This window comes from Pinus tabuliformis, chromosome 8, assembly GCF_031772625.1.
Source record: "Pinus tabuliformis cultivar Carrire ecotype Pingquan chromosome 8, CPIR1, whole genome shotgun sequence".
Classification (NCBI taxonomy): domain Eukaryota; kingdom Viridiplantae; phylum Streptophyta; class Pinopsida; order Pinales; family Pinaceae; genus Pinus; species Pinus tabuliformis.
Window position 1 is genome coordinate 1,427,297,967 of NC_142294.1, and position 13,739 is coordinate 1,427,311,705.

The 13,739-nt window shown below is 36.3% G+C and overlaps 1 protein-coding gene across 1 annotated transcript; it reads left to right on the forward strand.

The window, feature by feature from the left end:
* The first annotated feature begins 11,334 nt into the window (after positions 1-11,334).
* On the forward strand, positions 11,335-11,844 carry LOC149241004 (pathogenesis-related protein PR-1-like). The gene has a single exon (XM_089370410.1). It carries the CDS (start codon positions 11,335-11,337, stop codon positions 11,842-11,844), a length of 510 nt encoding a protein of 169 aa, XP_089226536.1.
* The last annotated feature ends 1,895 nt before the right edge of the window (positions 11,845-13,739 follow it).

The following is a 13,739-nucleotide window of genomic DNA, read 5'->3' on the forward strand; positions in this document are numbered from 1 at the left end:
AAGCACCCTATGTTCAATAAATGACACCCAACCCAATAACAATTAAATCCAATTTGTTCAATAAATGACACCCAACCCAATAACAATTAAATCCACTTTGTTCAATAAATGACACCCAGACCCAATAACTGCAATAAATGACACCCAACTCATTGTATTTCTCATTAAAACAAATCAAAGCACATGGATCAACAAATAAACAATTCCCAACCATTAGATCACAGCAAATTAAATCCATACCACACATTCAAAATGAAGCCATTGCAATCCATGTGCATCCATGTCCACCAATTAAAATCAAGTCCCCAAAACTATAAAACAAATCCACCCACTGTTGAAGTTGCATCTTATGCTTTCAAACTATTCAGCAAACTTGAAGACAACATCACAAAACAGTGGCCAATATATTCAAGTTAGTTATATCTTCTTACAGTTCTGTTTTCATTTATCAGATTTTTCTTACATTACAGTTCTGTTACAGTTCTGTTTTCATTGTTTTCATTTATCAGATTTCTTACATTACAGTTCTGTCCATTCATTTATCAGATTTCTTACATTACAGTTCTGTCCATAGGGTGGTGACAGTTAACCTATACAGTTACAATTAACCTTTTTTATACAAAGTTTATAGATCATTTTTTCTAGGATTACAAACAAATTAGTGCAGTAAGCTATCAAACATATTGCTCAGAAAGACAGCAAATCAAATAAGAGGACAAGATGCTATTAGATTTTAAGTCTGCTTAATAAAACAGGTGTTTTTAAGTTTAAAAATACTTGGGCTAGGGGAGGGACGCCATTACCTGTGCGCCCTCCCCTCCACCTGGCGGACAAGCACGTTGCAGGCACGTGGCCTCGTACGACACCACGCCAACTCAATCCGCCACCTGTTAAGGAACGTGTCAAGGGTTTAGTGTTTATTTAACGACCATGGAGGGGCTCATTTCCGCCTTTACCGCGCGATGTATGCTCCGACTGTGGGTTATTTTTAAGTCTGCTTAATAAAACAGGTGTTTTTAAGTTTAAAAATACTTGGGCTACATTAGTAATCCAGCTCGCTATTAAGCCATAGCTGCAAAACTCAAAACTTTAAAGGTGCCAATTTCAGAAATACTAGTTTAAGTTCAGTTACATTTTACAATGGTCGCGCTTAAGTGGTATACCAGGAAAAACAGATACTGAAGAAACCCGTGAACTTACATGATTAAGAGAGAAAATTTCACAAATATATCAAAATATAATGAAAAGTGAGACCTCTCAGCCGAATTTTAAGTTCAGTCACATTTTACAAAGGTCGCGCTTATTTTTGCTCATGCAACAAGCACATGGAACAAACTAAATAGGATTTTAGTGAACTATCGGTGAAGTAATATGAGGAGATGCAAGCCATTTGTTTCAAAAAGCCTAAGGACAAATTAATTGAAAGAAGAGACAGAGTAACTGTAAAGGAAACAATCAAAACAGGGCACTGAATCCAAATTTCCAGTAAGCATGGTAAACACCAATAAAATACTAAGCACTGAAGCAATAATTTCAACGATTCAAATTTCCAGTAAGCATGGTAAACACCAATAAAATACTAAGCACTGAAGCAATAATTTCAACTCTTTTGAAATTATGTAAAGATAGAGAAAAAGACTCATTTAGACATTACATGAAAAACTAAAATCAAACTCACAAATTCCATATCAGTCAAGTGGGAAGCATTTCTAAGTTTTTGTAACCAGATATGCGAAGCAGAGGAAGACATGTCCCAATAATGTAAATAAAAGCACAAGTTTACCTCCATCGTAAAAATCTTGTTTTGACCTTATTTGTTGACCTTATTTGTTGCTTACCTTACAGGAAGCACTGAAGCAATAATTTCAACTCTTTTGAAATTATGTAAAGATAGAGAAAAAGACTCATTTTGACATTACATGAAAAACTAAAATCAAACTCACAAATTCCATATCAGTCAAGTGGGAAGCATTTCTAAGTTTTTGTAACCAGATATGCGAAGCAGAGGAAGACATGTCCCAATAATGTAAATAAAAGCACAAGTTTACCTCCATCGTAAAAATCTTGTTTTGACCTTATTTGTTGACCTTATTTGTTGCTTACCTTACAGGAATTGAAGGTTAGCTTACAGGAATTATTCGATCATCAGCTTCATAGGGATAATTTTTGCAGAAGTAATAAAGCATAATTTAACATATATTCTAATGTCTAAATGCATGCAATAATTTTATAGGTTGTTGCATCTATGGCAAAAGGAAGTTACTCTGCTCGTACAAGGAGAAGTGGCAGGAGAGTGACAAGGGTGCGCAGCTGCGATGCACATCGTCCGATGATGACAGGCCAGCTGATGTCGATGCCAGCAATGCACCAGGGAACATTGTTGAAGATGACCATGTGACAGCTGCTGATGTTAACACACCATCAGCCACAGAACCACCATCAACAACAGTCCAAGGGGCAAGCTCAACTAAAAAAATCAGTGCTATAAGAGGATGGACAAAAGAACAAATGTTAGTTGCAATTGACGACATAGAGTTTAATGGATACTCAGTTCGGGCATCTGCAAAAAAACATGGTATTCCTCCCTCATCAATACATTATTGGATAAATGGACTGACTCATACAAAACGTAGAGGGCCTCTTACAGTTATGACTGAGGATGAGGAGGCCGAGGTGGTTGAGTGGTGTAAAGAGATGGCCCAACTGGGACATGGGCTAGAGTTGATACAACTCAAATCAACAGTTGCTCAAATCTGTCAAGGGAGGCCAAACCCATTCAAAGATGGGTTTCCTGGTAAATCATGGTGGTTTGGGTTTAAAAAAAGGCATCCAGAACTTGTATTGCGTACTGCTGAGGGCCTTGACAGAGACAGAGCATTAAATTTGCGCCCTGCAGTTGTGCAAAAATTCTATGACACACTTTCTAGTGCTTATGATAAACATTCTTATGGAGCAGACCATATATGGAACTGTGATGAAACAGGTTTACAGGCAGGGAGGAATTGTGGCATGCGGGTAATTGCCAAGAGAGGGAGCCGAAATGTGCCAAAGATTTTGCCCAAGAGCAGGGAGTGGATAACTATTTTATGTTGTGTTAATGCAATTGGTACTTCAATCCCAGGATTTTATCTATTCAAAGGTAAAAATCAACTGAAAAACTATATACAGAACTGCGAACCAGGTGCATGCATGGCTGCACATCCCCATGCATGGATGACTAAAGAACTGTTTCTAAGTTGGCTTTTTCACTTTGCTGCATCGGTACCAGGTGGCGTCTCGCCTAATAACAGACACCTTTTGATATTAGATGGCCATGGGAGCCACATGGCTGTACAAACAATTGAGGAAGCAAACAATTTAGGCATCGACCTATTGACATTGCCAGCTCATACCACTCATAGACTGCAACCCCTTGATGTTAGTGTGTTTGGCCCTTTCAAGAACTATTTCAGGTCGGAGCGTGCTACATGGATGGCAAAGAATCCAGGGGTTGAGGTGAAAAGGTTTGAGCTAGCAGAGCTTGCAAGTAAAGCTTTTAAAAGGGCTTTGACACCATCAAATATCAAGGCTGGCTTTAGGAGGACAGGAATCTGGCCACTGAACTATGATGCTCTCATGCATGATACTGGTTGTAGCCAAGCGTTTCATGTGGATGGTCAGGAAGAAGGGAATGCCCAAACAGGTGTTGAAGTGCAAGAAGTAGATGACCAAGATGATGTTGTTGCAGCTGGTAATATGATTTCCTTGTCTCAAGGACACTTATATGCTGAAGATGATGAAACTGTATGTGAAACACAATATAACAATGAACAAATTCGCAGTAACATGGAGATTGTTCCACCAACTCAAGAACATGAAATTCCTGTTGTTGATATTGTTAATGTTATTGCTGAACATGCAGTTGACAATGACCAATTGACATTGCCAAGCCAAGTAACCCCACCTTCATGGCTAGCAGAAGCAATGATCAATATGAATGCACATAGTGTCTCAGCAACCAATGAAGAAAGCATGAACATGCCCTCACAACCAGCAGAATTGAACAGTGAAATTGTTCATTTTTTTGTGGACAATATATCAATGGAAGAAGATGAAGGACATAATGAGGCATCAAATGAAGATAATGATATAGTTCAATCAGTTCCAACAGAAACTGGAAGGGAAGTACCAAGCAATGACATGCAGGTGGGAGGGGTGGAGAAGACACTTGGACAATTCCTAAAGCTACCAGTACAGAGAGTATCAATGAAAAAAAAGCAAGGTGCACCAGGTAGTCTTCGTCTGGGCCGAAGCTCACAGTTACTCACCTCAGAGGACTATATAACCCTGTTAGTTGAGTCTGAAAAAAAGAAATTTGAAATGCAAGAATTAAAACAGAAAAAGAAGGATCTAGTCAAGGAGAAGAAGGCAGCAAGGATTGTTGCCGCACAACATCGAGCAGATGAAAAGATTGAAAGAGATAAAGCAAGGCAAATTAAGGACCAACAAAAGCAAATGGCAAGACAGGAAAAGGAAAAACGAAAGGCACAACAAATGCTTGAAAAGGAACAAGGGATGATCAATATGGTTGACAATGATACAAGAATAGCTAATGAAACCAGAATTATTTCAAACTCATTGGACTCCATTGCAGATAATACACCATTATTCCAAGATCTCATAAACATTCAAGTGCCTCACTATACTACTGAGGGTTTACCCACTTGCCTTATTCCTACCAGAGTTGGTGCCAATTCTATGTATGCTCATTACACACCTCCACTTAATGTAGGGACCAGTAGTGCAAATGTGAGGTATGGGTACTCAATACCTCCATGGTTGGAAGCTGCAAATTGGAGTCAATCATATGGCAGCAATCAACCATTTCCTAATCAACCCTTGACAGGTAGGCCAACCTACTTGGCTCAAGAAGGTAACTCGGGGAGTTTTGGCACTCAAGATTCTCAGGGCCATAAAGAATAGGGGTGTCATATGTTTTTGTTTGTAACCACATTATGATGTGGATTTTGGATGGATTGTGTCTTTTTCTTGTCACAAAAACATTCTGGCTTACAACCTAGGTTGTTTTATTGCTTTGAAACACTAACAACATTATGGTGCTATGCATTCACTACATTGAAAAGCCAACAGCAGCTTGGTTGGTTGTAAAGTAGTTTTATTTGCGAGTTAAGCACAAATGATATCAGTCCACAAAAGACACTACAATGATAACTTAGATACTTATTTCCCTTTTGAAATTGTTATGTCAATTCATATTATGTCTTGGGGCATCTTTTTCCACTGCAAAGATGAACTATATTTCACAAAATAAATCACTTAATACTTCACCATTAGCTTCAAAATGATGCTCCCAACACTGATAAGTGATTTCTTATGGATATTAAACCTTAGCAAATTGATTTCTTCTTACTAAAACAAGTACACCAGATCTCGAAAAGCATATTTCAGATATCAGAAAACATATACCAGACCTTAGATAAACACTTGGAAAGTCACCAACAGAAAAACATATGACTTTATTAGTCTCTTATGGTCAATGTGCAGTGGTCTTGGGCTTATTATTATTGTCTTATGGTATTTATGCAGTCACCGTAGCAATATGCTTTAGATCTAATTATTCATTGCAGTCAACAAGTATCATAGAAAGCAGGCCACTGTAAGCAGTTTTAACTTTGAAAGAATAACCTAGATCTAAGTAAGCTTACCTACAAGCACATACTTCTGTAAAATATCCCAACTCTCAAACACATCCATCTTCTATTGAATACAGAAAGAAGTCAATACACAACAATAGCTCAAAACCAAAACTGAACTAAACTTAAAGCCTACACAACATATTTACTCCACAAAGATCATAAAGAGTTACAATTGGAACTACTGGACTCTTTGAAGTCATTTTCTTCATTTTTGAAGTAATTATTATTTAAATTTGTTGAAGAAAACCTGAAACACTGAGATAATAAGACACAGAGCTGCAAATAAATTCTCAACCATAAATAAGTAAATAAATCCAACAAATCTGATTTTAATATAATCAAATATGTAGTCATATATAGTTCTAAAATAATTGAGCTAAGTATTTTTCCAAGGAAACGAACAAAATGCATGTGATAGACAAAATTGAATGGCATAGGCAAACATGGGAGATAGTCTTTAGGAACCTAACCCAAACTACTGCAAGCACTATATCGGTATTCATCAGATTAGTCCCATGGAAGTGAGAAGCTAACACAATGCTTGAATAAGAGTACTCATTGTAATCAATTCAATGGGAATCAGAGCCATATGTGTGAAATAGTTATAGGTATAAATGTATTACAGCTTCTACTAATATGGAGTTTAAGCTTAGTCAATTATATATGGTACATCAATTGATCCCGTGTAAGTGATTAGACTATACGCTTCATATTCCATATCCTTACATTGAGCTTATATCAGTAATATGTAAGAGTTATGATATCACTGTAATCAAGCTATACTAATACAGGAACAAGAGCTTATCGTAATTAAGGCATGTAGATTATGTGAACACTGTCCATAAGGTTATGCATTGTGATTACTAGTAACCAATACAGAGAAACAAGCTATCATAATATATGAATAATACGTAAGCTGCTTACACCATAGGCTCTAGTATCCTTCAAGAAGCAAACCAACATTCCGAAGAAGGACAGAGACAATCTGAAGATGGTCTGAGACATTAGCTTAGAAGGACTGAGGAAGCTAGATCTTTGGAATGAAACACTAGACCTTGAATCCTTACAATACCTGCTTAGGAAGGAATCCGCATACCTTCTTATCTGTATAACTCCCTTCAAACCCTTAGAACAAGACTAGACGCAGTAGAACCCTAGAAACAGCTTAGCCACCTTAAGACAGTCTGACAAACTTCCTACAAGCAAACAACCTTACATCTCATAGAAAACATAAGGTGGAAAAACAAAAAGAAAACATCCTAGAGCATGCGTTAAGGTCCCAAAATATTGTGAAAAAAGAATATAAGAAAGTGAAACAATCTAGTAGTCATAAGTTAGACTACTCGTAAGCTCAACCACGCTTCAAGAAGATCCATGTAATGATAGTGTAACTTTACCCACTATTTATTACTTTATGGTTCCATATAAACATCAATTCAATTCTTGTATTGCGTTATGGCCTTGGGCAACTCCTCCAAAGTCTTTGATATTTCTGTAGACTTTATCCCTATTCAACTCCTAGTAGAGTAAATGTAAGAGAAACAATGTTAGAGCTACTTGTTGTTGGAGATACTTTCCATCTAGCGATACAAACAAAATACCACAACAATCTTTATTGGACAGAACTAGCGATAAGAATAAAATACAACAACAATCATTATTGGACAGAATTAGTGGGGTACTCAATTAACACTGTTCAAAGCTTAGGTATGATAGTGTTAACACATATAAGATGTATTCAAATTAGTAGCAGTAACCTTGTTCAAATCATGATATCAAAGAACTAGTGGTTCAATTCCAATACCTGCTTAGGAAGGAATCCGCATACCATCTTATCTGTATAACTCCCTTCAAACCCTCAGAACAAGACTAGACGCAGTAGAACCCTAGAAACAGCTTAGCCACCTTAAGACAGTCTGACAAACTTCCTACAAGCAAACAACTTAGAACACCACCGGCTTAGGAGTCTTACAATTCATGAAGTATGCCTAAATTATATGGAATGGTACAGAAGCTCAAAAGGCAGTTGAAACATTCTCTGTTCATGCTCCAATATTGAAAGGCAGCCTATAATATGGCAGGGACCTGAAGCCTCACAATCTCCTGGTGGATACGCGAAGAGGTGTAGTAAAAATAGCATATCTTAGCCTCGGAAGAGCATTTACAATTCCTATTAAGAAATATACACATGAGAATCCAAAACCCTAAACCCTTCAACAAAGCAGCTAATAAATTATACCTTCAACAAAACCAGAGGGCTACCATTATATCAGAAAACCATTATATCAGAAAAAAGCACAAGACCTTAACACCGAAAAGCTACAACATCATTTTCGTATGTTCCGAGTCTCACACTAGCTGCAAGCTTTGGAGATGGCAACCAAAACCAAGCTGCCATTAGAATCCAAAACCCTAAACCCTTCAACAAAGCAGCTAATAAATTATACATTCAACAAAACCAGAGGGCTACCATTATATCAGAAAAACCAAGCTGCCATTAGAATCCAAAACCCTAAACCCTTCAACAAAGCAGCTAATAAATTATACATTCAACAAAACCAGAGGGCTACCATTATATCAGAAAAAAGCACAAGACCTTAACACCGAAAAGCTACAACAAAACTTCCAATAAGCGAGGTGAGGTGTTGAGAAACACACGGTGAGAGGTGTTGAAAAACACTTCAGAAAATGGCTGGTAGGATAAAAATCCTACCGGATAGAAGCCATCAGTCCAGAGCTCGCCACACATTCGGCGGACCTTCTCCAGTGCTCGCCGGACCTGCCACACCTGCAACAATTGGAAAAAATTAACAAATGAGCAAATGCAGAAGAAAAAAACCCAAAAAACCAGTCAAATACCACCAAAATTTGCAGTTACCTATAAATTGGTACTGGCTCCTCCCCAAACAGCAAATAGCACGAATTAAACCACCGACGGTCATGGCTGAACAGCAATTGGCGGACATGAGCTCAACAATGGCGGACCACCCTAAACCACCGACGGTCCTGGCTGAACAGCGATTGGCGGACATGAGCTCAACAATGGCAGACCACCCTAAACCACCGGCGGTCCTGGCTGAACAGCAATGGGCGGACAGGAGCTCAACAATGGCGGACCTCATGCACAGGTAATGGAGCCCTCCCGCGCCATCATCGGCGGAGGGCTTCGAACAACCACCAGACCCGAACAGAAAACCCACAGTCGGAGCATACATCGCGCGGTAAAGGCGGAAATGAGCCCCTCCATGCTCGTTTAATAAACCCTAAACCCTTGACACGTTCGGCAACAGGGGGCGGATTGAGTTGGCGTGGTGTCGTACGAGGCCACGTGCCTGCAACGTGCCCGTCCGCCAGGTGGAGGGGAGGGCGCACAGGTAATGGCGTCCCTCCCCTAAATACACTTATTAACATAACTAGAATTATTAAAAACTTGGAATATTAAATGCTAATGCTATGTAAAAGGAGGTAGAAAAATTCCACAATATCATTAATTATATTTCTTTATTAGAATTATAGTTTTACAATGATTACAAATTGTATTTTTTTAATTTTGATATTTTATTTATATTTATTTTTAATAATTAGAAATGTTATTTTTTAAATTTTGATATTTTAATTCTTAATTATTTTTTGTGTTAGTTTTAAATTTTAACTATTTTAGGTAAAATATAATTGTACCATAAACTGAAAATTTCATATTTATATCAAAATTTTCATGTAATTTATTATTTTTATAATATTCACCAATATTATTTCCTAACTATTTTATGTAAATTACAATATTATATAATATCATTATTGTGCATCTAAATATAGAAATATATATAATTTATTTAACATTTAATTTTAAGTTTAAATTTTAATTACTTTATGCGAATTATAATAGTCTGACACTTTCATAGTTATATCCACATTATTATGTATTTTATTCATTTTATAATATTCACCAGTATTATTTCATAGCTATCCTATGTGAATTACAATACTATATAATATCGTTATACGAATATGTAAATAAATTGATTTAAATTATTTTTTATTTTTTATATTTTTTTAAAGTATGTAATTAAATTATTATAATATTAATATTATTAAATATTAAGTACAATTTTTTTTATAGTTTTTTTGTTTTTAATTTTATAAATATTTATAATAATTATATAAATTAAATTGTTATCAATATTAATATTATTAAATATTAGGTTAAATATATTTTTTTAATTTTTAATTTTATAAATATTTATTTTTAGAAAATGTGTTTTTTTTTTTTTTTTAAATATCAAATAAATACGAGTACGTCAATCCTTGGCTTCATAATAAAGATGGTGGGACGCAACTAAAAATTAGAATGGTAGCGGTCCAAAGTAAACCCTATATCACATTAGGACGAAAACAGCCGAATTACTAACTCCCTTGAAAAAAATCTAAATAAAATATAAGACAAAAAAATTTCCGGTGAAAAAAACATGTCGAACTTATATTCATATGAATTGTTTACTAAAAACTTTTTTGTAAACAATGGGTTATAATTAAACATATTATTATCAATAAAGTATTTAAATATACTTTTTATTTAATTTGTTTTAGTTAATAAAGTATTTAAATATAGTTTTTATTTAATTTGTTTTTAGCTAATTAGTTATATATAGTTTGGCAGTGATGAAACTACATTATAGCCATGTCTAACAATCATATCTAAGAACAAAAATTGAACTAGTAATTTAAAATGTCTAACGATTATATCTAAGAACAAAAATTGAACTAGTAATTTAAAATCTAAGAATACCTTAACATAGTATCCATTATTAAAATATTAAAATAATTAATTAAAATGTAAATAAATTATCATTAGAAAATAATACCACGTTAAAAGAAAATATATTTTTCATTTAGAAGTTATTTATCTGAGTATATTTGATTACAGTCAAGTTTATGTTATCTTGACTAAATGTTTTAATTAATTTTTATTACCTTTTAAAACAGTAAAATACCTTATGTTTTTCTCTGTAAAATACCTTAGGTTTATTTACAAAACCTAGCGAAGCACCTTATCAATTACTTACCGATTGATAACTTAAATGGTAGCTAAGTTGCCTTTTGGCCGAGGTCGACCTGCGTTTTGTGATTCCTTCGCAAATGGTAGAAGCGGACCATGTCAGGGCACTGCACGTCTTAGTGACAGGGTGTCTCCATAGGCCAAAGTCAAACAACGACGCATGCGTTCTCATCTCGTTCATAGTTTGTGCTTTACTCGACGTGCGTAACGAGCAAAATATGTTCCCGCCGGCTCTTTTCGGAAGTTCCAAACAAAAAATATTATGACCGGCCGTCTTTGTACCTTACATTTTGCCGTTGGGAGGATCTGATGTCTGCGATAGGTTATCCCCGGTATTTTACCGCTTACGTTTGCGCCACCATCTACTGTTCCTTGACTCCTTCCTTCTTCCTTCTTATAACAAATCTCTCCTGCTTTTCTGTTAATTGTCTTCTTAAACAGTATATAAACAAGCTAACTGTGGGCCGATCTAAAGCATTTTCTTTAGCCAGCTAGCGAAGTGTTTTCTCTGCAATTTCGGAAACGGTATCGAGGCTACATCTGTCGAGTATTAGCGGCTACCTTGTTATTGTTGCCATAAAAATGAGGCAGCCATCGTGTCTTCTGGTTGTAGTAGCTTTCTTGAGCGTTGCAATCTGCTACTTACAAATGGTTGCGGAAGCAGGTGAGAACATTAGTGAAACCATTCAAGGATTTCTGGTCCCGCAGAACGAGGCGAGAAAACAAGTGGCAGTCCCTCCACTCAAATGGGATGTGAAGCTTGCAACGTATGCTCGTGTTTACGCAAGGGAAAGAAGAGGTGATTGCCTCCTTCAGCATTCCGAGGGTCCATTCGGGGAGAACATCTTCTGGGGGAGTGGCAGAGGTTGGAACGCTACAGAGGCAGTCGGCGCATGGGTGGATGAAAAGAAGTGGTATAACTATGCAAATAATAGTTGCAGCTCTGGTCAAGACTGCACGCACTACACTCAGATTGTTTGGAGAACAACAACCAACGTTGGATGCGCCGTCATAAAATGTAACAGCGGTGACACTTTCATCACATGCAATTACTATCCTCCTGGAAACTATGTTGGAGCGAGACCATACTGAAACATTCGCGCCCTCTATTTAACATTTATTCGCCGGTTTGGATTTCCTGGTTGTTGGGGATTTTTCTGGTAAAAACCCAAAAATAAAATCACAGAACACAGAGACAATGCTCTGTTTCAAATACAGGATCTTTAACACAGCGGAAACTTTTAAAAAAAATTTATTTGCAGCAGACAGAGATTTCACACACAAACAAATTTCTATTCATTAATAAAAGCAACTGATGTTACAAACTTCTTCCTCTCTCTCAGAGGGATTCACCAGGAACATTTGAGTTCCACACAAAAACTACTCTGTCTCTCCTGAGAAATACTCTGTCTCAGTTTTTTAAATTAACACACTGCTGTGAAGAATTACATACATTGATTTTTCTCACGCTGCTGCGTGTTCCTTTTTTTTTGCATATTCAGAACTATACATGCGCACTGCTGTGCATTACAATACTCATACACGCTGCTGCGTTCTTCCCTCTTCTTTCTCATTAACACAACAAAAAAAACATTATATATATATATGACAACAAAAGGAAATTACTTCACGTTTTCACTTGCCATGCTTCCGTAAAAGAAATAATGAAAATTAAATGATTTTACCGGCTTTTACTTGTGCCCATACTCCCGCTGAAATAAAATTAAAAACTTCACCAAAACTTACCAACCCACAGTAAATTCCATTTACTGCTTTTACTGACATTTACTGGCGGTCAATAAATGTAACTTTTACTTCACGTCAAATTTATTTGCTGCTGGCCTGTACTTCAACCATTGACTTCAATTGGATCGCATCGCAGAATCTCTTTTGGCGGAACACAAAAGTGGAGCACACACACATATGGTGCGATCTGCGATATGCGATCGGATCGCATCGCATCATCGCAATCGGGGAAATCAAGTGAACAAAATGGAGGATCCAAGCACACATGTGATATGCGATCTGTGATCTCATCGCATCGCAAAGTAAGGAAAAAACGGTTTGTTGCAGTTGAAATTATATTTCAACACTGGTTCCTCCATATTCTTAGTATGATACTGGATATAGATTTCATTCTTTCATACCACCATTTGCATTTCTTTCTCAGGACCATTTGTATTGATTATCATATTCTTCTTCTTCTTCCAATACATATGTATATTTCATTATTTAAATGTGATCATACACAAGCTTGTCGGATGGTTATATTGATTGAACAAGTTGCTGGAGTCTCATATTTTTCAGAGTGCCATAATTTTCCAGTGCAAAGGTCGTTGTCAGTACAATCCGCGGAAAATGACCATAAGCGAGCATCTATTTTTATTAGTTTTCCTTAAATTTAATGAAGTTACAACGAATAAAGCGATGGCAGTTATAAGCAACCATCCAGAGAAAGCAATGCCAGTTTAAGCTGTTAGAAATCTGCAGTTTCTAAATCTTAATGTGACCCGATTAAAGCATTAAAGCGTTAAAAGCGTTAAAAGCATTAAAGCGTTGAATTGGTATATGATGGACGTACCAGATTTAGTGTTAAATAATATAAAAAGGATTGGGTCCTCTCTCCCCCGGCCAAGAGTCGCATTCTTCTCCATCAAGAAGCGCATAAAGAAACAGGGCTAGAAAGAGAAACCGAATTCTGAGAAGAAGAATAGGAGTCAGAAGAAAGTAGATGGCAGCCATTACATCTTCCGCTATCAATCAAGGTATGTCATCTTAAACAATAGATCATATTAAGTTTTGTTTGTGAAATATTCGGTATTGATGATCTTTGGGCTGTTAATTTGAATTGTTCATAATTAATCAAGAAAGATTTACATTTGGTATCAGAGCCACCAATCAATAACTGAATATTTCCTATGATTGCAATTGATCTGTTCTGTGCTTTACTCATGATGTTAATCAAATCCTCCGCATGCCCACAATTT

What these genes read in the sequence shown, in the direction of transcription:
- LOC149241004 (XM_089370410.1), top strand. Translation starts at nt 11,335, where the DNA reads ATGAGGCAGCCATCGTGTCTTCTGGTTGTAGTAGCTTTCTTGAGCGTT.